At 39.5% G+C, this 25,641-nt stretch overlaps 1 protein-coding gene across 1 annotated transcript in view; it reads right to left on the bottom strand.

Annotated features, from left to right (window-relative positions):
• The window catches only part of mypn (myopalladin), a 193,356-nt gene that overhangs the window by 88,663 nt on the left and 79,052 nt on the right, over positions 1-25,641 (bottom strand). The window contains exons 7-9 of the mRNA XM_052027770.1: positions 17,981-18,122; positions 9,777-9,800; positions 2,313-2,429 (exon numbers count right to left, since the gene is read on the bottom strand). Coding sequence (XP_051883730.1) covers positions 2,313-2,429; positions 9,777-9,800; positions 17,981-18,122 — 283 coding nt within the window. The remainder of the gene's footprint in view (positions 1-2,312; positions 2,430-9,776; positions 9,801-17,980; positions 18,123-25,641) is intronic.

Raw genomic sequence — 25,641 nt, 5'->3', positions numbered from 1 at the left:
ACTATGCTGCATAGTTCTTTATCAACCAGCATGATGCCTGAATTACTTCCTTTGGTGTCATAAGTTATCCAAAATTTTTATGATTCTTTATAAAAGTGATACAGTGGAACGTTAGTGTTAAGAAATTGTGTTTGTGTTCATGAATCTTGTTAGAAAGATCTCATAGGATATTACATCCATAATTGCTACAATTTTCCAATTATGTATGGAAAATCACAGGGGGCATGTCAGCGATACATGCTCTTGCAGACAGGGTCATCACCATGAATTAGATCTGCCCTGATATACAGAATTAAACCCCTATGGAAAAGTATATTTTTTAAAAAAGCTATGGAAATAATGTCAAGGAAGGAACTTATACAAGTTTGTGCCTTTTACAGTCATTTTGTAGGCTAGGAGAAATTGGGATACTTGTCTTTTAAGCAAACTTTCAGTCTCTTCTATGGATTGTGGCCCCTCTTCATTGAAAGGTTAAGTGTCACCCACTCATCAGTAACCTCAATCCTTCCCTCCTTCCCCATTACTGCTGGATTCTGACCTTTCTGTTTCCACTGAACTCAAGTCTCTTTTGGTTCCCAGCGAATGGCCCACTAGTTCCAAACTATTGACTCGTCTTGGATATTGTGGCTAGCATCCAAGCACCTTGCCTTACTGGCCAGTTAATGGGCTGGAAATGGAATTAAAAAACAATAATGAGGCCCTGCCATTGACATTGTCAAAACCATTGCACCACTGGGTTTTCTGGGTTCCTTCCCTGTACCACTCTCCTTGCCACCTTCCCCATCTCTTCTAAGCGCTGGATTCCCTATGTTAAACTAGATCAAGATTTCAAAGAGTCAAAGTGGCAATGAAAAGCCAAACTTCCAATTTAGAGGCAATCATTAAAACCTAAATTAAACTCACACTTTTCAGGAAACCATGGAGTAGTATCTGTACAGATATTTTAATGTCAAAATTAAACTGAATATTAAACTAAAATTGTGTACAACAATTATCTAATATCATACATCAGGGTAACTACTGTAACAGTTTTCTAATCTTGTTCATTTATGATATAATTTTATATGTCCTATAGCTCACCCTACAAGAGGGTCATTACTTAATCGCCTTAGACTGTGGAATTGGGATGCCACCTAATCCTATTTGACAGCTACTTGATTGTTTTAGGAGTGCCATTTAATCCAATGGAAATACTGCCAAAATTTGAGAGGCTATTTTCTAATCCTTTGAGGTTGCAGCATAATGTTGAGGGAATGTTGACTAAATCTGTGACTGACAGCAAATATAATACAGTTTCCTTTAATCATATGGACTGCTGTTTATTCCTGTAAAGCTGCTAGTTAAAAATTAAACTCTGTCACCTCATCCAATAGAATAGATGCCTAATCCTAATCTGTTAATCCCTTGAGACTACTATGTATTTACATGGAGCAGTTACTTGATCCTTTGGTGCTACTGTCTAATTATATGAGACTGCTTCATAATCCACCTAATCTTGTAAAATTACTGTTTAATTTTATGGGCAGCTGCTTAATCCCATGGGATACTTACTTAATCCTCTGAGTGTTTTCTAATCCTGAGAAATTTCTGTATAATTCCATAGGACTGCTGTCTAATCCTATGTATTTGCTTTTTAATATTTTTTTCTTTATTCACTCGTGCAGGATTTTTGACACAGCAACTATGAAGAAAAAGTGATGCATTTCCAGCTGAGGTAGCATATGGCTTTGAAAGAGATTCAGATGGTGGTGTTTCTATGTGTCTGCTGCTCTTGCAGTCAAAGGTGCAATTGAAGAAGGCTAGCTGGGTTGCTACTATGAATTTTGGAGATAATACACATTGAAACCTTTTGTCAGTGATGGTGGAAGAAGCAAGCTATTCAACTTTTCAATCAAGATGGATGGTTTTGAATTTCTTGAACATAGTGTTGCCCTCATCCAAACTAATGGCGGGACTTCCATTGCACACCTACTTGTGCCTTTAAATGGTTGGAAAGGCTTGGTTAGGAGTCAGGGAATGAGTCACTTGATGCAGGATACCCAGTTTCTGAACCACTGACCAATCCTATTGCATTTTCTATTTAATCCTAGCAAGGTTAATCCCTTGAGCCTGCTACCTTCTGAAGTCAGTGGTTTAATCCTAAAGTAGTGCTGCTTAATCCAGTAGGTCGGCTGTCTAATCTTGATGGGCTGCTGCATCCTATAGAGTTTGATTAAAATAGACTCTTTTTGCAGAAAATAAGTACCTTTTTCTTTCTGAAGCAAAAACACAATAATGTAATAAAGAAAGTTAAAAGAGGAAGGTAGACATACCACGGACAGCAAGGTGAGCAGTGCTCGACATGGTGCCATACTTGTTGCTAGCTGTACATGTGAACATCCCGGAGTCTTCAACAAAGGCTTCAGCAATTACCAGGGTGCAAATCTCCTCTAAAAATGTTCAGATGAATCACAGATGCTTTCCACACAATATTCAAGTACTTATTCATGTAACAATACAATACAGTGAGTTTCAGTGATTTTCTGCTTTGCCTGTGTTTTCCCCAATATACATATTCGATTAAAGCATGCCTTTTTTCACAACAAAATATGAACCCCAAATAGACCAGTTCATGCTGCATTTCATTTCTGCACGACTCCAGTGGTATTTTTAAATAACTAATCTGTGGACATTGAATAAACAAGAATATTTTGTTAAAAGGTGAAAAATTATGAACTGTGGAGGGCAAAGACATTTAAGAGTCCAAATAACCACTTAAAGCTAGTGGAAAATTATAAATAGGAATCAGAAAGGATAATGGAATATTGGCATTTATCTCAAGGGGTCAAGAATATAAGGAGGTGGAAAATAATCTTCACTTTTTACGGGACATATCTGGAGCATTGGGTTTACTTCTTGTCACCTGTTATTCATTGATTCCATCATTAGACAATGTACTGTGATGAGAGAATGAGATAGATGGTAACAGTCTTTTTTCCAGGGTAGGGCAGTCCAAAACTAGGGGCGTAGATTTAGGGTGAGAGGGGAAAGATTGAAAAGGGACCTGAGGGGCAAATTTTTCACGCAGAGGCTTGTACGTATGTAGAATGAGCTGCCAGAAGAAGTGGTTGAGGCAGGTACAATAGTATCATTTCAGAAGGACTTGGATTGGTACATGAAGGGGAGTGGCTTAGAGGGATATGGGCTGAACACAGGAAATTGGGACTAGCTGGGTGGACAGCATGGTGGGCATGGATTCGTTGGGCCAAAGGGACTGTAACTGTGCTATATTGTTCTGTGACTCTAAATGCACCTGGTAGTAGGTTCTGTGAAGAGTTAACTGTTCACATAATCCTCGATCTACCTAGGAGTGCCAATGCCTTTTTTAATAAAAATTATAGGGATACTTTTGTACATATGAAAACAATGTCCTTGGGGCTCACTTTAATTTATGTACAGTTCACTACTAGATGTATTCCTTGTTTTATTACAAGTTATTTATAAAGTCCATAAGTTGTGACTCTTTAATCTAATTAAAATTGGATCCTAAAGTGTGCATTGTACACTGCACATTGTCTGTGCACACACAAAGCACTGGAGGAGCTCAGCAGGTCCAGCAGCATCTATGGAGGGAAATAGACAGTCAATGTTTTGGGTTGAGACCCCATCTGGACTGGAAAGAAAGGGGGAGATGGCCAGTATAAAAATGTGGAGGGGAGGGGTGGAGCAAGAGCCAGAAGGTGACAGGTGGATCCAAGTGAGGGGGTGATAGGCAGATGAGGACAGGAATGATGTCAGAAGCTGAGTGGTGATAGGTGGAAGTGACAAAGGACTGAAGATGATGGAATATGATAGGAGAGGGACTAAGGGAGGGAGGTGGGGAGAGGAACTGGTGAGAGGAGTGTGTGGGAGATAGGCAGATAGAGAGGGAGAGGGTGGTGTGGGGGGGAGATATAGGGTGATGGGGGCCAGATGGATCAGGAGGAGAGAGAAAAAACAAAAAAAAAAGAGAAAAATAGGGGAAAAGGGACAGAGGGGGGAGTGGTTATTGGAAGTTTGAAAATTCAATGTTCATGCTGCCAGGTTGGAGACTGCCCAGGAGGAATATGAGGTGTTGTTTCTCTAATTTTCATTTGGCTATCACCTGGCAATGGAGGAGGCTGTGGATAGACATCCAGTGTAGAAATGTGAAGTGGAATTGAAATGGCTGGCCACTAGGAGATCCCAGCTGGCACAGCGGATGGAGCAGAGGTGCTCAACACTGTCTGTTTAAACTATTTTTCTTTTACAGTAGTAAAGCTAAACTCTCCAGCATGCAATTTAAACTGAGAAGGGAAAGTATAAAAATGATAGAAGGATGATGATAGCTTAATCTGAGTAGCAAATTAATAATAAACATATCTGAAAGGGAATAGAGAAGAAATATGTGCCTAGAAAGTTAATTGCATAGTTATCTTTTCAGCATTAAACAATTGAAAATTAATTTTAGAACATAAGAGAAAGGATCAGGAACGCACCATCTAGCTCCTTGAGGCTGCTCTGCCATTCAATAAGCTAAGTCACAACTCTAATTTCCTGCCTGTTCCCCATGAACCTTGATTCCATTATTGTCAAAAATTCAGTCTTTTTCAGCCTTAAATACATTCAACGACTCAGGCTTCACAGTTGTCTGGGGTACAGAACTTCAAAGGTTCATGACCTCTGAGAGAAATTTCCCTCATTTCAATCCGAAATGAGACACCCCTTATTCTAAAATCATGCCTCTAGTTCTAGATACCTCTATGAAGGGAAACATTGCCTCAGCATATATGCTATCGAGCTCAGAATCTAATATATTTCTATAAGATTCCCCGTTATTCCTCCAAGCTACAATAAGTGGAAGCCCAATCATTCCTCGTGTGCTTGTCTTGTTCCTAGGAATGAACCTAGTGAACCTTCTTTGGATTGTTCCATTGTCTTAAATAAGGAGATCAGAACCATTTACAGTATGCCAGGTATGCCACCAAAGCCCTGGACATTAATAGCAAGATTTCCATATTTTATACTCAACCCTCCTTGCAATAAAAGCCTATTTAACCTTCTATGCTGCACACTAACTTTCCATATTTCACGCACATGAACACCAGTTTCTTCTGTACAGCAGCATTCTATATTTTCTCCCCATCTAAACAATATTCTGCTTTTTTATTCCACTTAGAGAAACTTATATTTCCCATTTATATCCCTTCTGCCAAATTATTTGTCCACTTATTTAGCAGATTCTGTGTTCTCCTCATAACTTGCTTCCCCACCAACCACTGTATTGTCAAAAAATTTGATTACAATACTCTGTCAATAGGGTAATTGATAAATAGTTAGACCTCAGTACTAATCTTTGAAGCACCCCACTAATTACAGTTTTCAAACCTAAAAACATTTTTCTTTATTCTCTATTACTTTTAGTCAACCAATTCTCTATCCATGTTAATACATTACCCAATTCCTTTAGCTCATATTTTATGCAGTAATTTTTAAGTGGTACCTTATTGAAAGTCCTCAGAAATCCTAATATATGACAAGCAAGAAGGATGCTATCATGAGTAATGTGAGTGATGGAGGAGCAAGACCACAGCGATATTGTGGAGATGTACAAGAGGGCAGTGACTTTGGGAGACTTCAATTATTCCCATATTAATGGATTAATGGACTAAAGGACCTCTACAACTTATTCCCAAAACAACTTTGGCTTCGCCCTATCAGAGATAGTCCCCTTGCCTTAGCCATTCCTCCCCCGACTCCATCCCCACGTGCACTGCAATTTAAACCTGACTTATTTTCCTGCCTTTCCCAGTTCTTGAAGGATGTCCAACCTGAAACATTGCCTATTTATGTTTTCATAGATCCTACCTGCCCAGCTGAATGCTTCCATCACTTGTTTTTATCTCAGTGCAATCTCAGTGAACACGGCATGAAAAAAGTTATGCAGCAAAGTGAGCTAGAGGAGTACAGCTTTGCCAACTGAACTTCACCTTCCTTCTCCTTGGAATTGTTCAGAGGTTATGCACATTCTGCACACTGTTCCTTTGCAAGTTCCTAACTCACTGCAGCACTATGATAGGAGGGAGCACACCACAACCACTCTGGATGGGGATATTGTAACCAGCTGGAAAGATTGCTAAATTCCTACTCACAAATTGCACATCATAGCACTGCAATCTCAATGTCTGCACATTTCTATCATGCCAGCTCCTCCTTCAAGTTCACCAGAACTTAAGTCTGGGCCTGTCTCAGCTATATGGTTCATGTTTACCGAAGGATACCTCCAGGCCTGTCAATGCTTCTTAAGAAGGTATTCAATATGCCCTTGGCATGCTGATTATGTAAATGGAATTCATTGAAAAGTCATTGGGATGCACTGGTCTGGTGTCTGATCATATTAAAGGAGACATAAGAGATTGCAAATGCTGGAATCTAGAGCAAAAATTAACTGCTGGAGGAACTCATTGGGTCAAGCAACATCTGTGGGGGGAAAGAATTGTTGATGTTTCGAGTCGAGACCCTACATCAGGACTGGTTTGAAAGGATATCCTTCATCTTCTCCAATAAAGTATCCATTAAGAGTCCAGATATTTGTATGTCTGGACTGCCATATAACTAAAGAATTATGGAAGATATCCAGGAACATGTAGAAGTTTTTTGATGGGGCAGAAATCCCTACAGTTCAGAAATATTTCAGATTAATGTAGGATTGTTCTTGTACATGTTCGCACTAACCAGACTTGCAAACCCATTCCTTCTATCATCACCACACAACCCAGTACTGGGATCTGGCGAAAAAACTTCAATATCTGCCAGATGTATTTATGAACTGATGTCTGGAAGAAACTATAAATATTTCAGCAAACATACTGAACAAACCCTCTCCCACTCATGGGTCAGAAAGAAACAGCCTTGAGTACCTATTGCAGTCTTCTCATGAACCTTAATTATTTTTCACTTGCTTTTACTGGGAAGTTTCAGGAAGTCCAGAAAACCCACAGTTCCAAAATAAAATTTAGAAATGAATGATTGCTATAACAATTTGCTTGTGTTATTGGCAACCTACAGTCCCTGGTTGTACTCAAGCACGTTAAATAGGGAAATTGTCAAGCTGGAGTATTTCTATTGGACATCGTTAACTTTCTATCCATATCCAAACATGCAAAATCCACCAGGTTAAACATTTCCAAATAATCTCATCCAACTGCTCCAGTGCAATACTGAGGGATGTGCTGTTTTATTTTGATGAGACATTAAAACCAATGCTGTGTCCATCTCAGCTGCATCCAAAAGATCCACGGATACTTATCAAAAAGAGTGATGTTTCTTCTAGTTTTCAAGTCAATATATATTTCTCAACCACTGTTAAAAGATGTTTAATTGACCTATTAACTCTTTGCTGTTTGTGGGTTGTTGCTGTTAACGTATTGTCTGCCAGATCTCCTTTAGAACAAAAATGACTGCACTTCAAAAATATTTAATATGGGAGATCCTGAAGCTGTAAAAACGACTACATAAATGAGCATCTTTTCTCTCTTTAATTGGAAATGCACAATGTAACTACCATATCTTTTATTTCATTTCCAACATCCCTCAATCTCCATTTCACAATTAAATCAAAAGATCCAGGAGACCAATTTCCAGGACATAGCAGGTGCCTCAAATTATTTGCAACTACAGAATGGCATGCCTTAGAGAGATCGTAATATCGGTTCTATATGGTTGTATTGCAATTAGATGTAAACTCTTGTGCATTGTTCCTGATTTCTGTCATTTAACTGTAATAGAGATCACAAACCAGCTACATTGAATCTGAACACTTAATTAAAGTAACTGTTGCAAATGGCTCTGTATTAGGAATGATAAAAGTAAAACTGATTCAAGAATGTTATATTCCTCACTGCCATCCCAGGAGGTTCAAATTTATTTATCACTGGGCTGTTTCAATGTTCTACAAAGTCCTTAATCTGCCAAGCGATGAAATATTACAGACCATATTTGGAAAGACAACTCTTCGAGGCATAACAGAGCTGAAATCTAGACAACCAAACAAAGTGAACAGCTTAGCCTAAGCCATTTATAACACCTTTCAATTGTGGTGGGATTAAGCAAAGTCTCTGGTCATTTGTAAGATCATGACAGGGAAAGCACAACAAAGTGAATTCATATTGCATTTAGTGTTCAATGTTTATGCCAAAAGCAAGAGCGTCTATAGCCCATAAATTCACAGCAACCCATGTTTCATAAAATGGTCCACTGAAGTGAAAACATAAAAATAGTCTTTAATGGCTGAACCTGTATAAAGTGGACAACTGGATAATTGAGCCTTATATATGTGCAATTAACATTTAAAAACATTGAATATAAGATTCCTAACATATTTAGTATTCAAGATTAATGTTTTGGATACAGTAACAAGTCATCCAGGCGAAATGTCATAGGAGCACTAAAAAAGTGATGGGAGGATTTTAACCCCATAGTCAGTTGGGTTTGGCAGCAAAAGAGGAGTAGAAGTCCACAAGAAAATGAAGAAGAAATCCACAAAAAAATTGACGGCTCAGAACATGCACATGCCAACCCCTAGTTTTCTTCAATTGGCCGTGTTAGTCATGGCCAAACTCTATCAAGAGGCAGAGAAATTTGACCATATAGTGCTAGTTATTTCAGCATTAAGTAATTAAAAATGGTCCTTTTCCAGAGTACAACCTGATAATGACCATTTTTGCTGAGTCATTGCATGTCACATTGGGATTTCAATCAAGTTCTTCCTGGTGTCACTCTTGCATGTCTAAAGTGATATAAAAGACCAGATGTGCATAAAGGTACATTCTCCATACAAGGCTCCTTTGGATGATCATATGCAAAACAACTAGATTTTCACTGCTCCAGACTCACATTAAGGTAACTCCCATAACTACCTACTCTTTTCAATCTCTCCCCAACCGATCTCTTCTCCTAATCTGCTCAGACCGTGGGTCATGACTCTCAGATACCTTGATGAACACAACCCTCTAATGGTCATCTAAACTGCCCCAGTGCCCCTTCATCCAATGACCAATCCTGACACCCCTTTCCAGGCCCTCTGATGACCAACCTCTCAATATCCAACTTCAATACCCCAATCCTACAATAACTGGGTTCTCTGATCTGTAAGTTAAAGTGCATGAAGTGTCCTGAGCAATATTTTTCCTTCAGTCAACATCACCAAAACGAATTATCTAGTTATTGCCACAATGCTGTGCACATATCTGCTGTATTATAAAAGTGATTACATTTCCAAAACTACTGTGACATTGTAAAGCACTGTGAGACCTGAGGCCACGAAATACATTACAAAATGCCTCTCTTTACTTTGACTTCTTCCACAATCCCAAAAAAGTTTAAGTTCAGCCAGTAACATTGGGAATTTCGCCAAACTGTTAACCTGAGCCTTGAGTTTGGATTTAGGCTGCAATTACTTTGTAAATGTAGCACTATTGTGTACCGATCATCATTACTAACTTCAGAGTTGAGATCTTGAAAGACATAATGACATAGTAGATGGTATCACAGTCTTTTTAACAGTTCCAGTATACTTATAAGATTGTGATTTTGTTACATTTGCTTTTAGTTTTTCACTGTTGTACAAATGAATTTACAGAAAAAGTACACAAAGACACAAAGGTCATTGATATCATCCTTCCCCTAAATAAATTGAAAATTGTTACAATTCTTGCTAATTTTACCAAACTACCCACTCCATGAAAATCCCATAAATTGCAAAATGTCCAAACACTCACCTGAATCACTCATTGATCTTGGCTCTACATAAACAAAAAGCAAACAGGAAAGGACAAAAAGTAAAAGTCCATTAGGACAATCATTTTTTTTAAAGTAAGCATTTAGAAGTGTAAAGAATAAAACATAAATGTTGTACATAAAATTCAGTTGAATCTGTCCAAGATTTGGGAATAATTTTAATGTTAGAAAACTAAAGATATTTTAACTCTTGTGGAAATAACATACTTCCAAGTATTTAGAATCAATGCCAAGTAAACTTCCTTTGGGATTGTTCACAGCAAGTCAGCTGATTTTGCTTTTAGTAGCTATATTGGACAATGTTACAATTCTGCAAGCAATCATTCCCTTTTAAAGAAGCAATTCTAATTATAGTAAACAGCAACGGCCTCAGCTCATCTGGAGATTATTGCAGAATTCAACAAATTGAGGTTGGTTACCTGGCAGTGATCAACATAAAAGTGATGCTTTATTCTTTATATTCTCTTGCATTTTCATTGTGACTGCCTCAAATTCTTTCAGAAAATAATTCCATTGGAACATAATTTGCTACCATCTTATTTTTGACCATACTGAATATTGTACACAGATCTGCAAGCTGAACCAAATAATTATGCAAGGATAGTTTTGCCTGTTCTTAGTCATAAAGACTGAACTTCTAAAACCAAATTTAATTTACTGGGGCATTCTTAGAGGTCCTTGAAATCATGAAAAATTGTGAAACATAATGATATATTTTGTTTGGCACTGTACCCATACACATAAGCATAAGAATTCTAAGAGTTGGAATCAGCTCCATATATATTTTCCAAACCTTCCCAATATTTGCTCCACACATTTAAAATGGCAGGATTAATTTTTATGTTTGTGAGAAAGGTTTTTTGGATCCTTATCTTTACGGACAGATGATCAAAGTTAAAAAGGATATTTTTAAACTTCATAGGTCAATTTTTAGGCCATTGATCCACAACATGCCCATTCATATCTGGTGATTTGAACATTTTAAGATGTCATGTTTCTAGCCAGGGTGCAAAGGAGATTTACAAGAATGATACCAGGGATGATGGGCTTTAGCTTTAGAGAGACTAGGATGCCTCAAGTGGCAGGGGATGTTAAGATATGATAGAAATTTTGAAGAATTATGACACAATGGATCAGAAATTTGTTTAATTTACTGGAGAGTCAACAATGAGGGAACACAATTTTAGATCATAAGAACATCAAATGACAGACCATGAATACTAAACACTAGTGCAAAACACTATCTGAAACAGTAACAGGAGCAGATTCAATATTAACTCTCTAAAGGGTATTGGACAGGAAAAGAAAATTTTTGCAAGCCTATGGCGAATGAGGAGGAGCATGAGATTAACTGAATAGGTAAACCTATCTTTGCATATTTATTTGCTTCAACTGCACACTTGCTGATACAGTTTGGTCAAAAAATGTAGAATTCTAAGTAGAACTAACAGGTATGATGGGTTAACTGGCCTTTGAGCAGCACATCATTCTATGAAAGGCATTTAAAAAGGAGGAATACCCAGGTTCTGTTGGAAAATGCCAGCTAATTTACTCCATTAAGTGCCCTAAGTCTCTAGACATTGACATCAATTTGGAAACCCCAATTTTACTACCAGCTATTTTCAGGCCACTGGTTAAGCAGGACATTGTTAACATTTCCCAACATTTAAAGTGGGGAATCTGCTCTTGGACTCTACACCCATCATTAAGTCAGAAGGTTGCCTGACCAAAGCACAACAAGCCAGATTCCAACTGCCTGCTCACCAGCACCCTTTGCTGGTGAAATCAGTCATTTGTTGCAGTACCAAGAGTGAGAAATCCCCCATCCTTGTATTACAGGTGACCTCCACTGCCAGTGATTCAAGCTCCACCAAAATTTTTTGGCACACTTGCAGCAATGAGTGGCTGGTGGGTGTTGACTCAGTGAAATCAAGGAATGGATTCAAACCTGTGGCTCAGTCTGGGTCTTGGAGATGAATGTGGGTGCAAAGGTGGGAGACCTATGTTATAAAGCTTGGTATATTAAATTACATGATAGGAAATCTAATAATATGTCATTGATATCATGAAATATAAATGATAAAACACGAAACGAGTACTTCATGTTGGTTTCTTCTGACTACTTAAGCCAACTCTTTCCCAAGACACCCGTATGATAAATCTGGGAACCAGAGCACCAGATCAGTACGTGGAGGGACTGAAAGGAAAGCAAAAATCATGACCAGTAAATCTGTAAGGAAAGATGGATAGGGACAAGGTAATAGACAAGATGGGATGGATGGGTTGAAGTGTGTTTATTTTAATGCTATGAGTATTAAGAGTAAGGAAGATGAACTTAGAGCATGGATCAGTACATGGAACTATGAAGTTGTGGCCATTACAGAGACTTGGCTGAAAGAGGGACAGGACTGGATGCTTAATGTTCCAGGGCTTCCATGTTTTAGTAAAGATAGAGAGGGAGGTGGGTGGGGGGGGCAGTTGTTCTGTTAATTAGGGACAACATCACAGCTGCACTCAGAGGGGACATAATGGAGGGTTCATCCACAGAGTCTATATGGGTGGAATTCAAAAACAAGAAAGGTACAATCATATTGATGGGATTATACCACAGACTCCCCAATAGTCACTGGGACATTGAGGAACAGATATGCAGGCAAATTAGGGAAAGGTGCAAAAACAACAAGATTGTCATAGTGAGTGACTTCAACTTCCCCAATATAGACTGGGACCTCCTTAGTGCAAGAGGTTTAGATGGGACAAAATTTGTTTGATGCATCCAAGAAAGTTTCTTAAATCAGTACATAGATGGTCCAACCAGTAGAGGGGCCACACTGGACCTGGTATTGAAAATAAGCTTGGTCAAGTGACTGAACTTTCAGTGGGAAAACATTAAGGAAACAGTGATCACAATGCCATAAGTTTAAAGATAGTTATAAATAAGGATAAGTATGGGCCTTGTGGGAGAGTATGAAATTGGAGCAGGGCAAATGACAAGAGTATCAGGCAGGAACTAGGGAGAGTTAATTGGGAACAGCTGTTTTTGGGCAAGTCCACGTCTGACATGTGGAGGGTATTTAAAGACCAACTGCACAGAGTACAGGACAGGTATGTTCCAGTAAGAAGGAAGGACAATGATGGCAAAGTAAGGAAACCTTAGATGTCGAGAGACCTGGTGAATTTAGTCTAGAAGAAAAAGGAACCGCAAGAAAGGTTGAGGAAGCTAAAATTAAATGGAACCCTGAAGAATTATAAAGAAACTAGAAAAGAACTCAAGAAGGGAATTAGGAGAGCCAGGAGGAGCCATGAAAAGTCCTTGGCAAGTAGGATTAAAGAGAATCCCAAGGTACTCTATACTTACATTAAGGCAAGAGGATAACAAGGGAAAGGGTAGGACCACTCAAAGATAAAAGAAGGAACATGTGCTTGGAGGTGGAGGATGTGGGCAAGGTCCTAAATGAGTACTTTGCATTGGTATTTACCAAGGAGAAGGAAGTGGAGGATAGTGAGATCAGTGTGGAGCATGCTAATATGCTAGGGCATTTTGAGATTAAGGAAGAGGTAGTGCTGGGTCTGTTAAAGAACGTTAAGGTGGATTAGTCCCCAGGGCCTGATGGGATATATCCACTTTACTGAAAGAGGCAAGAGATGAGATTGCTGGGGCCTTACCCAAGATCTTTGTGTCCTCTCTAGCTTTTGGCAAGCTCCTGGAGGACTGGTGAGCAGCTAATGTTGTTCCATTGTTTAAGAAAGGAAATAGGGATAACCCTGGTAAGTACAGTCTCATGCCAGTGGTAGGGAAGCTATTGGAGAGGATCCTTAGGGATGGGATTTATGAGAATTTGAAGAGCAATGGTTTAATTAATGATATCATGGCTTTGTGCAGGGAAAGTCTTCTTACTAACATGACTGAGTTTTTTGAGAAGGTGATTGATGAAGGTATAGATGTGGATGTTGTCTACAGGAAGTTTAGTAAGGTGTTTGACAAGGTCCCACATGGTAGGCTCATCCGAAAGATTGAGATGCATGGGATCCAAGGTGACTTGGCCATTTGGATTCAGAATTGGCTTGCCCATAGAAGACAGAGGGTAGTGGTCACTGGGACTTATTCTGGCTGGAGGTCCATGATTTGTGGTGTTCCACAGGGATCCATACTGGGACCTCTGATATTTGTGATATATAAAATGACTTGGATGAAAATGTGAATGGGTGGGTTAGTAAGTTCGCAGACAATACAAAGATTGGTGGCATTGTGAATAGTGTAGAAGATTGCCAAAGGATACAGCGGGATATAGATCAGCTGATGGGCAGAAAAATGGCAGATGGAGATTAATCTGGCTAAATGTGAGGTGTTGCACTTTGGGAGATCAAATGTAAAGGGATAGACAAGCTATTGAGTTCAAGATTTAGGAAGTTATGTTGCAGCTTTATAAAATTGGTTCGGCCGCATCTGGAGTATGGCATTCAATTCTGGTGACCCCATTATAGGAAGGATGTGGAGGCTTTGGAAAGGGTGCAGAAGAGGTTTACCAAGTTGCTGCCTGGATTAGAGGGCATGTGCTATGGGGAGAGGTTGGACAAACTTAGGTTGTTTTCTCTGGAGTGGCGGAGGCTGAGGGGAGACCCGATAGAAGTTTATAAGATTATGAGGCGCATGGATAGGAAGCCAGTATCTTTTTCCCTGGGTTGAAATGTTTAATACTAGAGGGCATGCAGTTAAGGTGAGAGTGGGTAAGTTGAAAGGAGATGTGTGAGACAAAGAGTGGTGGGTGCCTGGAATGCACTGCCAGACATGGTGGTGGAGGCAAATATGACAGGCTTTTAAGAAACTCTTAGATAGGCACATAAATATGCAGAATGGAGGGATATGGACTTGTGTAGGCAGAAGGGACTAGTTTAATAGGCTTTTAATTACTGGTTTAATTAGTTCAACATATCATGGGCCTAAGGGCCTGTTCCTGTGCTGTTCCTATGTTCTATGATAACTCTTAAATGGAGATTAAATTTTCATAAACAAATGCAATTAGTCTCCAAATATCCTCAGAATTTAACTCTAACCCACTTAATGTACTATCCAATTTATAAACACTTTCACGTTGATAAGGCTGCTTTGCCATTTCACTAGATGCAGGAAATGGAGGAAAATTGAATGGGGAAGATTTTATACCATTAGGCAGTTTACCTGAAGCACTGTCTGTTAAAGAGATAAACTGTATCGGATGATTTAGCGTGTCCACTCAGGAGATTCAATATGACAAGCACAGAAATAATGAAATGCATTGCATAGTCTCCATATAATATTAGCAGTATCCCTGTAGCTGCTTACTTAAAAGGTGAGAATGGTTTCTGTGAGGCAGAGAGAGACTGTAGGAAGGGAATAGAGAGGAGTCAGAGGGCAGTGGAAGATTTGCTAGACAGTTCATCAGGAAGGGGGTGTGGGGGTCAGCCAGATCATGGCCATGATGGTTAAGCAGGTGATAAAGGTTGAAGTTGTGAGGCCACTGACTACGTGAGACTTCAGAAAGGAATGGAGTCTGTGAATTGCTCTGTAATTTTCTGGAGGCTGAGGGAGTAGGGGAGGGGATTGTGTGCAGTTCTGGTCACCTAACTATATTGTGTGCAGTTCTGGTCACCTAACTATATTGTGTGCAGTTCTGGTCACCTAACTATAGGAAGGATATCAGTAAGATTGAAAGAGTGCAGGGAAGATTTACTAGAATGTTGCCGGGTCTTCAGGAGCTGAGTTACAGGGAAAGATTGAACAGATTAGGATTTTATTCCTTGGAGTGCAGAAGAATGAGGGGAGATTTGATAGAGGTTTACAAAATTATGAGGGGTATAGACGGAGTAAATGTGAGTAGGCTCTTTCCACCTAGATTAGGAGAGATAAGTACGAGAGGACGTGGCTTTAGGGTGAAAGGGGAAAGACTTAGGGGGAACTTCTTCACTCAGAGAGTGGTGGGAGTGTGGAACGAGCTGCCATCTGATGTGGTAAATGCGGGCTCACTCTTAAGTTTTAAGAATAAATTGGATATATGCATGGATGGGAGAGGTCTGGAGGGTTATGGACTGGGTACAGATCAATGGGACTAGTGGAATAAAATTTCGGCACAGACTAGAAGGGCCAAACGGCCTGTTTTCTGTGCTGTAGTGTTCTATGGTTCTATGGGAGCAGAAGCAGCTGCAGCTTCACAAACTTGTTATTTACTTACAAAATAGTCCTTTTTTATTTATAAAATAAATATATATTTTATATGGATGTGGATGCCACTGGCAATGATGGCATATGTTGTCCACCCTAATTACCCCTGAACTGAAGAGGCAGTTAAGAATTGGGAATTGGTGAATCTGCAATCATATAACAATCAGACCAAGTAGGGCTGTTAGATTTCCTTCCCTCTTCACTGAAGGACATTCGTCAACAAGATGGGCATTCACGACAATCTATTAGTTTCTGTTACTGTACTAAGGCTCATTTTTAATTCCAGATTTATTTAATTACTTTAATTTAAATTCCCAAGCTACCAGTGGTGGGATTTAAATCTGTGTCTTTGAGTCAACAATTCAGAACTCTGGCTGCATAACCACATCTGGCTGTGTAACCACTATGCTACCATATCGTCTGATGAACTTTTTTGAAACCAGCAGTAAGTTTGCATGCTTATTCAATCACAAAGAGTCTGAAGGCTTATTTTCAATGTTAATACTGGCCTGCGATGTGTGCAGCTGGTGAAACAATGAGTCTGAATGAAGAGACGGCAAGGTAGGTACCAGTCTTTGCTTTTACTTCTCTATCCCCACTGCCTAAACACTTCTTAGCAACACTGGCCTCTCACATAAAGTAAGTCCTTCTCACAACCTAATACTGATGCTGAAATACCACTTTTTTAGCTGAAGGGATGTGTTTGCTCTCTGTGTAATCTTGCCACTGATTTGGCTTTATTTTTGTTTGTAGGATCAACTGTGCAGTAATGCTCTGCTGGGATTTTAAATCTGCAGACATGTTCAAGCTAGAGTCAGCCCAGCTTCCTGATTCACTGCTCACAGTCCCCATCTATCCACACTTACCTAAGATGGAGGTGGAGGGGTGATCAAGCTGATCTCTGAACCTGGATGTCTGAGGTATCCAGCAAAGCAATAACAAGTCATCAGAGGTAAGTAAGTCTGAGGAGACGTGTGACTGAAGCCCTCTCCTCAATGGCCTGACAAGCTTTGCCTCCCAGCCTTGTCTCATGTCAAAGCTTTGTTCCCTATCAAAGTCAGTACCTTAATTTAAAAGTTTTTAAATAGCTGTGACATTCAGTGAGTTGTGATATTTTTATTACAATGGATGCAAATGACACAAAGAACAAAATCATTTTGAAAAGTAATAAAATAAATTACTATTGATTAACATACATAGAAATACATAGAAATAATAAAAATGTTAAAACGAAATAAGTTAAAAAAAATCACTTAACTTACCTTAACCTTCTAATTCCCAAGTTAGGAATCTCCTTTGAAGTGAATGGGGGCTCCAAACCTTCACCAGGATCAGAAAAGGATCCACCCCTAGCCTCCATACTGATTGCAGCAATGAACCAGAGCGACAGATGAGCTGGCATCTGTCACTTAGCACAACTTGACTTATAGCAGATCCACATAAGTCCAGGTTTTACTTGCTGGGAAGTGCCTGAACTTTGGAACTGCCAGTCACAGTTGCCTCTTGCCACATAACCCCAAGTCCAGGCATTAATATATATCAAAATAGTCAGCAGTTCTATTTCTGCTCTTCATGAGACACACCACATATTTCTCTCTAGTTTGAAAAAGACCCATTCAGCCATGTTTTCTGTTTTCTGCTTCTCAGTCAATTTTGCACCCATACAGGCATTCTCCCTTTAACTCCTGGTACTTTATCAAATGCCTTATGAAAGTTCATATACATATCAACTACTCTACCTTCAATCATTTTTTATTGCTTCATCAATGAACCTTGGACCAAATGAAAGCCACTTCACCAAAGTTTCTAACTTGTTATCCAAAATACATCACCAATGTAAACTTGCAAACTTTGGAACTCAAACTATTAAATCAGTTAATAAACTTGCCACAAAGCCTACTAATTCATTAAAAATGATTCCAGAATGGGCAGCTGTATTTCGATTTGGTACATTAGATAGTTGCTGCTATAATAAACAACACGTACTTTTCTGCAGGATTCGGAAATCAGGAGAATCTTCTATTAAAGTTTCCTCTCTGTACCATTCTATTTTCGGAAAAGGTACTCCTTTTATTCTGCATTCCAACACGACCAGCTGTCCCTCTATTGCTGTCACATCTTGCAGCGGCTGCAAATCATGTAAATGTTAATTTATCACTCTAAATATGTTCTTGGCTATGTACCTAGATTCTTGCTTTACCAAGAGTTCTAAATGTAACCCAGATGCCCTTTTTATATCTTAGTTTATAAAACATTTCACTTATTATAATTATAAGCAGCCGATAGCATCACATGCATTGACATATTGCTACAACTTAAATGCAGACAAAATTAATGCAATTTCTAATACAAATAAATATAGATTGATGAATGAAAGGAGATGTATCCAGATGATGGGAAGATAATAAGTGGTCAAGAAGTAAATAAACAGAGTAAAATAAATGTCAGATTTCAGATCTCTAGATGGATAAAAATACAGACTTTACATAACACTGGATTTTTACAGCATTTGATCACTTCTTTTTATTTGGTTATCTCTGCAATATTTAATTAAGTATTTTTTCTGCTGAACACTTTGATCCATCACTTCAGATTTTCAATGCTTGCATATACTAAATAACTAGCTATATGTCCTTTCCATATGTCGAGGCTTTTACCTAAAAAGGACATACAGCAACACAAAAACCTCCACCATTCAATAAAATCATTAATGTATTATAACCTCTGCTCCACTTTCCTACCCAAGGTTCCATGAATCCAAAAAAAATATCCATCTGAGTCTTGAATACACTCAACATTCCATTCAATTTATGAACTGCCTGTGGTACCAACTGAATAATTTTGTTTAGTACAGACAAGAACACAAAAATCAAGCAACGTAAATTCCCTACTTTGTACTCAATGTCCCAATTTATGAATTGGGATTCTTAGGGATAGAATTTATGAACATTTGGAAAACCATGGTATAATTAGGGACAGTCAGCATGGCTTTGTGTGGGGCAAGTCGTGTTTTACTAACTTGATTGAGTTTTTCAAGGAGGTGATGAAGGTGATTGATGAAGGTAGAGCTGTGGAAGTTGTCTATATGGATATTAGTAAGGTGTTTGACAAGGTCCCTCATGGGAGTCTTATCCAAAAAATTGAGGTGCATGGAATTCACAGTGAATTGGCTGTTTGGATTCAGAATTGGCTTGCCCATTGAAGCCAGAGGGTAGTGGTCGATGGGACTTATCCTAGCTGGAGGCCTGTGACTAGTGGTGTTCCGTAGGTATCCGTACTGGGACCTCTGCTGTTTGTGATATGTATAAATGACCTGGATGAAAACGTGGATGGGCGGGTTAGTAAGTTCGCAGATGATACAAAGATTGGTGGTGCTGTGGATAGTGTAGAAGATTGCCAAAGAATACAATGGGATATAAATCAGTCACAGATATGAGCAGAGAAATAGCAGATGGAGCTTAACCTGGCCAAATGTGAGGTTTTGTACTTTGGGAGATCAAAGGTAAAGGGAGAGTACATTGTTAATGGCAAGACCATTAACAGTGTTGGTGTACAGAGAGATCTTGGGGTCCAAGTCCATAGCTACCTGAAAGTGGCTGCACAAGTTGATCAGGTAATAAAGAAGTCATATGACATGCTTCCCTTTATTAGTCAAGACACTGAGTTCAAGAGTCAGGAAGTTATGTTGCAGCTTTATAAAACTCTACTTAGGCTGCATCTAGAGTCTTGCATTCAATTCTGGTTGCCCTATAATAGGAAGGATATGGAGGTTTTGGAGAGTGTGCAGAAGAGGTTCACCAGGATGCTGCCTGGATTAGTGGGCATGTGCTATAAGGAGAGGTTGGACAAACCTGGACCGTTTTCTCTGGAGTGACAGAGGCTGAGGGGAGACTTGATAGAAGTTTTTAAGATTATGAAAGGCATAGATAGACAGCCGGTATCTTTTTCCCAGGGTCAAAATGTCTAATACTAGAGAGCATGCATTTAATCTGAGAGGGGATAAGGAGATGTGTGGGGCAAGTTTTGTTCTGGTGAGTGAGTGCTTGGAATGCACTGCCAGGGACAGTAGTGAAGGCAAATACGATAGAGGCATTTATGAGGCTCTTGGATAGGCACATGAATGTGGAGCGAATGGAGGGATATGGATATTGTGATGGCAGAAGGGATTAGTTTAGTTATGCATTTAATTACTAGTTTAATTAGTTTGGCACAACATTGTGGGCCAAAGGGCCTGTTCCTGTGCTGTACTGTTCTATGTTCTAACACTCCCTACTCAAGCATTTATATATGTATACACCCAGGTCCTGCTGTTCCCATACATTAGTTACAAGAGTGGGAAATAAAAACAGACTGTAAAAGCTTCTATAGATACATAAATAGGAAAAGTTTAAAGTTAGGGAGGGTTGTTTATAGACTGAGAAAAGAGAAACTATAAAGGGGTTTAAGGAATGGCAAAGAAATTAAACAAATATTTTGTGTCCCTCTTCCACAGAAAAAAAAATGAATACCTCCTGGAAATAATGCAGAGCAGAAAATAAAGGTGGAGCTCATAGAAATTAGCATTGGTAAAAATTGGTATTGCAAAAATTAATGCAAAAAATCCACAGAACCAGTTTTGAAGGAGACTGTAAATGCACTGGTTATCATGTTACACAATTCCAAATTCTAGAAGGGTTCCCACAAATTGGAGGGCTGCAAATGTAAACTTCATGATTGAGCAAAGGCAATATTGGCTGTGAGGGGGATGCAGAGGGGCTTCAGGGAAGATACAGACAGGTTAAGTGAATGAGGGAGCACATGGCAGACAGAATATAATGTAAAAAAATGAGAGATCAACCACTTTGATAGAAAAAAATAGAAAGATAAACTAGTTTTTTTAAGTAGTGAGAGACTGAATGGTGCTGGTGTTCAGAGGAATCCAAGTATCCTTGTACATAAGTCATTGAAAGCAGATACGGAATAAACAGGTAACTAGAGACCAGTTATGCTCAACATCAATAGTAGGAAAAATGCTGGAATCTATTATTAAGGAAATAGTAACAGGCCACTTGCAATTAATGAAAGGATTGCACAGAGTAAGCATGAATTTATGAAAGGGAAATAATTTTGACAAATCATGTTTTTGAGGTTATAATTACAATAATAAAAGGGGAACTAATGTGGTGTATTTGGACTTTAGAGGGCCTTTCATAAGATGCTATATAAAAGATTATTAAACAAAGCAGAGCACATGGTATTGGAGTTAATGCACAGGTATGGATTGAGGAATGGTTAATGGACAGAAAACAGAGCAGGAATAGGTAAATGAATCATTTTCATTTGGGAGGCTTTAACTAGTGGAGCACCACAGGTATCTATTTCAATAATTTGGTTGAGGAGATTGTGTAATGTATCTAAGTTTATTAATTATACAAATCTGGGTGGCAATGTGGGTTGTGGCAAGAATGCAAAGAGCCTTGGAGATACAAATGGGTTAAGTGAATGCATAAACAACAGTACAGACAGAACATATGAAAAATTGTGAGTATATCCAGTTGTTAGAAAAAATATGTAGTAATTTTGAACAGTAAGAGATTGAAAGGAGTTGGTGTTCAGAGCAATCTGTGTGCTCTCTACACAGATCACTAAAAGTTAACATGCAAGTACAGCATGAAATTAGAAAGGCAAATATGTTGTTGGCCTTGAGGGTGGTAGAGTGTGCAGCAGTTAGTGCTACTGCTGCACAATTTCTGCAACTAGGATTTGATCCTGATCACAAATGTTGTCTGTGCGGAGTTCTACCTGTAACCGTGTGGTTTTCCTCTGGGTTCTCCAGTTGCCTCTCACATTCCAAAGACATGCTGCTACGATGAATTATCCCTAGGCTAGAGCATGGCAAGAGCATCAGGCGGAGTTGATGGGGATGAGAGGGAGAATAGGTTAAAAGGAAACTAAGTGTGGGAATGGAACTGATTGCAATGCTTTGCAAGTTGGCATAGACTTGCTGGCTAAATGGACTCCTACTATGTTATAGATAAATGAGAAATAGGAGATATATCGCAAGAGAATTTGAATGCAAGAGTAGAGACAGTTTCCTCTTGCCCTGGTGAGATTGTATCTGAAACATCACATCTAGGTCTGGTCTCCTAAAACTGGAAGGACGAGTTTGAGGGGGAAAATGGAGGTTCATTGGATTGATTCCTGGGTGGAAGCATTTGTTGTATGAGAAGGGATTAAACAGACTAGACCTGTGTTTCCTTGAGTTTTGAAGAGTGAGAGGTGATCTCACTGAAACACAAACTTCTTAAGAGGGCTCAACAGGGTAAAGGTAGAGATCCTACTTTCCCCAGCTAGGGTGTTTAGAAACTGGTGTCACAGTCTTAAATTAAGGGGTCAATAATTTAGGACAAAGATGAATAGAAATTTCTTCACAAAAGGGCAGTGAATCTTTGGAATTCACTACGCAACAGGGCAGTGGGAGGCTCACTATATTCAGTGAATATAGTCACTGAATATATTCAAGGCAGAGATCAATAGATTTTAGATATAAATGGCATCAATGGAAATGGCATTAATGCAGGAAGTGACATTGAGGTAAAGGATTATTCATGATCCTAATGAAAAGTGGACCTGGTTATCTACAAAATGCACAGCTGCCACTTGCATAAGCAACTTCAACTGCACCTCTCAAGCCTGTGATCTCTACCACCAAATAGGATAAGATAACAGGCACCTGGAAACATTACCAGCTACAGGTTCTCCCAACCCCCTTTGTTGCACACCATACTGTCTTGGAAATATATTGCCATTCCTTCTTTATGGCTGGGTCTAAAACTTGGAATTCCCTACTTAACAGTGGGGTTATCTCCATCAGAAGCATGGCGACAATTTAGGAAGGTGGCGAACCTGCACTTTCCAATTATGGATGGACAAATAAACGCTGACCTGACTAGCAAGGTTCAGAACTTTTAAAACATATATATTGATAAAAAGGATCTGTGGATCACCTTTCTCTTTTAATGAACATATCCTTGTAAGATCAGATGCATCATAAATGTGACTATTCTGTGCAATGTCGACAACTGCAATGTGACCTATGGAACTCTCATCCACAATGAGATGAATCTGGTGCAGGATTAAAGTGATCTCCCAATCATATACGCCTCAAGTAATCAGGACCAATGTGCTTTAAAAATGCCAGAGTGTCATATTCTGACACGTTGAGTCATTCATAGTTCTTCTGTGCTTTCAGTTTTTTGAAGGAAATGGCTTGATTTCCCCTCTGAAGATACTCACGCTGCACCATCTTTCCTGGGCCCTGCACAGTCAGTGAAGATTTGTTGAGGAGTCACATGTAGAGAGTAATGCTATACTATGAAAGCAGCTTGTAGTCTGGCCTTGGGGAATACCAGTTTTTATTGTCTAGGAGTTTGAGAAAATGCACAGCTGTTTTGAGATTCAGAGCAAGGCATTTTCTGGATGCATAAAGGCACAGAAGAGATGGACCCCCAGAATTGTCTACTAAAGCTGGTCATGGAGTAAGACAACATGGAAACAGACCCTTCAGCCCAACTTGTCCAGGTGGACCATGGTGCCCACCAAGCTAGTCCCAAGCTGGTTCTTAGCAGCTTTGGAGTTTTCCTTTGCAGTGTGCACAACAGTGAGCTGTTTGAGTGATTGTCAGCTTAACACAAAGTTTCAGTGAAAATGGCAACCTTCTTGAGGGAAACCTTTGTCAAAACTAACAAGTTTAATGATGACTTCTATGCCCAATGACTAAGCTGCATTTGAAAGGAGACACCACAGATTACTGAAGGAGCCCATGATTTGCTGTCTTCATGACTTCCAATTTTGCACTGGCCTCACTTTGTTCCTGTATGCCATCCTCACCATTTGCCCCTTCATCCTCCTCCAACCACTGGCAGCTTAAGGCAAAGGCTGAGTCTTCCTGAATGGGTTGTGAAGCATTGAAGAGACAAATACCAATAAGTCAATCCTGTCAGGAGAGCGTGGAACATAGAACAGTGCAGCACAGGAACAGGCCCTTCGGCCCACAATGTCTGTGCCGAACATACTGTCTATTTAAACTAATCCCATCTGCCTGCATATCATCTATATCCCACCATTCCCTGCCTGTTCATGTGCCTGTCTAAATGCCTCTTAAATATTGCTATCATATCTGCTTCCACCACTACCCCTGGCAGCCAATTCCAGGCATCTACCACTCTCTGAGTAAAAAACTTGCCCCATACATCTCCTTTAAACTTTCTCCCTTTCACCTTAAACCTCTGCTCTTTAGTATTTGACATTTCTGCCCTGAGAAAGACTATGACCATTTATCCTCTCTATACCTCTCATAACTTTATATACCTCTATCAGGTCACCCCTCAGCCCCTGATGCTCTGGAGAAAACAATCTAAGTTTGTCCAATCTCTCCTTATAGTTACTATTCTCCAATCTATGCAACACTGGATGAACTCTTTTGTGTTCATCCAGTGAACCTCAGATGAAGGTTGAACCTCTATTGCACCCTCTCCAAAGCCTCCACATCTTTCTTGTATGAAGCAACCAGAACTGCACACAATACTCCAAATGTCGTCTAACCAAAATTTTTATGAAGCTGCAATGTGATTTCCCAACTTTTGTAGTCAATGCCCCGACTGATAAAGGCAAGTATGCTGTATGCCTTCTTTACCACCCTATCTGCTTGCATAGTCACTTTCAGTGAGCTATGGACTTGCACACCAAGATCCTACTGTACATCAATGCTGCTTTCCAACCTGTATACTTTCCTCTCACATTTCACCTCCCAAAGTGCCACACCTCACACTTCTCTGGATTAAACTCCTACCATTTCTTTGTCCATATTTTTGACTGATCTATATCCTTCTGCATCCTTTGACAATTTTCCTCATTATCCACAACTCCAGCAATTTTTGTGTCATCTGCAAACTTACTAACCAGCTTGTCTACATTTTCATCCAAATTATTTATGTATATCGCAAACAACAGAGGTCCCAGCACTGATTGCTGTGGAACACCACTGGTGACAGACTTCCAGTCAGAATAATATCCCTCCACTGGTCTTCTATGGCTAAGCTAATTTTGAATCAAATCTACCAAGTCTCCATGGATTCCACGTGCTTTAATCTTCTGGATCAGCTTACCATGAGGGATCCTGTCAAATCCTGTCCATGTATATAACATCCACTGCCCTACCCTCATCAATCATCTTTGTCACCTCCTCAAAAAATTCAGTCAAGTTTGTAAGACATGACCTCCCCTGCACAAAGCCACGCTGATTATCCCTAATGTCCATGCTTTTTCTGATTTGATTAAATACTATCCCTAAGAATCTTCTCCGGTAATTTCCCTACCACTAATGTAAGGCTCACTGGACTATACTTTGCTAGTTTGTCCCTGTTGCCCTTCTTATACAAAGGAACAACGCTGGTTATTCTCCACTGCTCTGAGACCTTGCCTGCGGCTAAAGAGAATTCAAAGATCCCTGTCAAGGCCCTGCCTATTGCCCTCTATTGCCTCTCTCAATAACCTGGGACAGATCTCATCAGGTCTTTGTGACTTATCCTCTTAATGTTCTTCAAAAGACCCAACACCTCCTCCTTCTTGATATCAACATGCCCCACAATAACAACATACTCCCCTGT

Source organism: Pristis pectinata, chromosome 12 (assembly GCF_009764475.1).
Source record: "Pristis pectinata isolate sPriPec2 chromosome 12, sPriPec2.1.pri, whole genome shotgun sequence".
NCBI classification, from domain to species: Eukaryota; Metazoa; Chordata; class Chondrichthyes; order Rhinopristiformes; family Pristidae; genus Pristis; species Pristis pectinata.
Note: the sequence above shows the minus strand (reverse complement) of the source record. Positions and strands in the feature narration are given on the sequence as shown.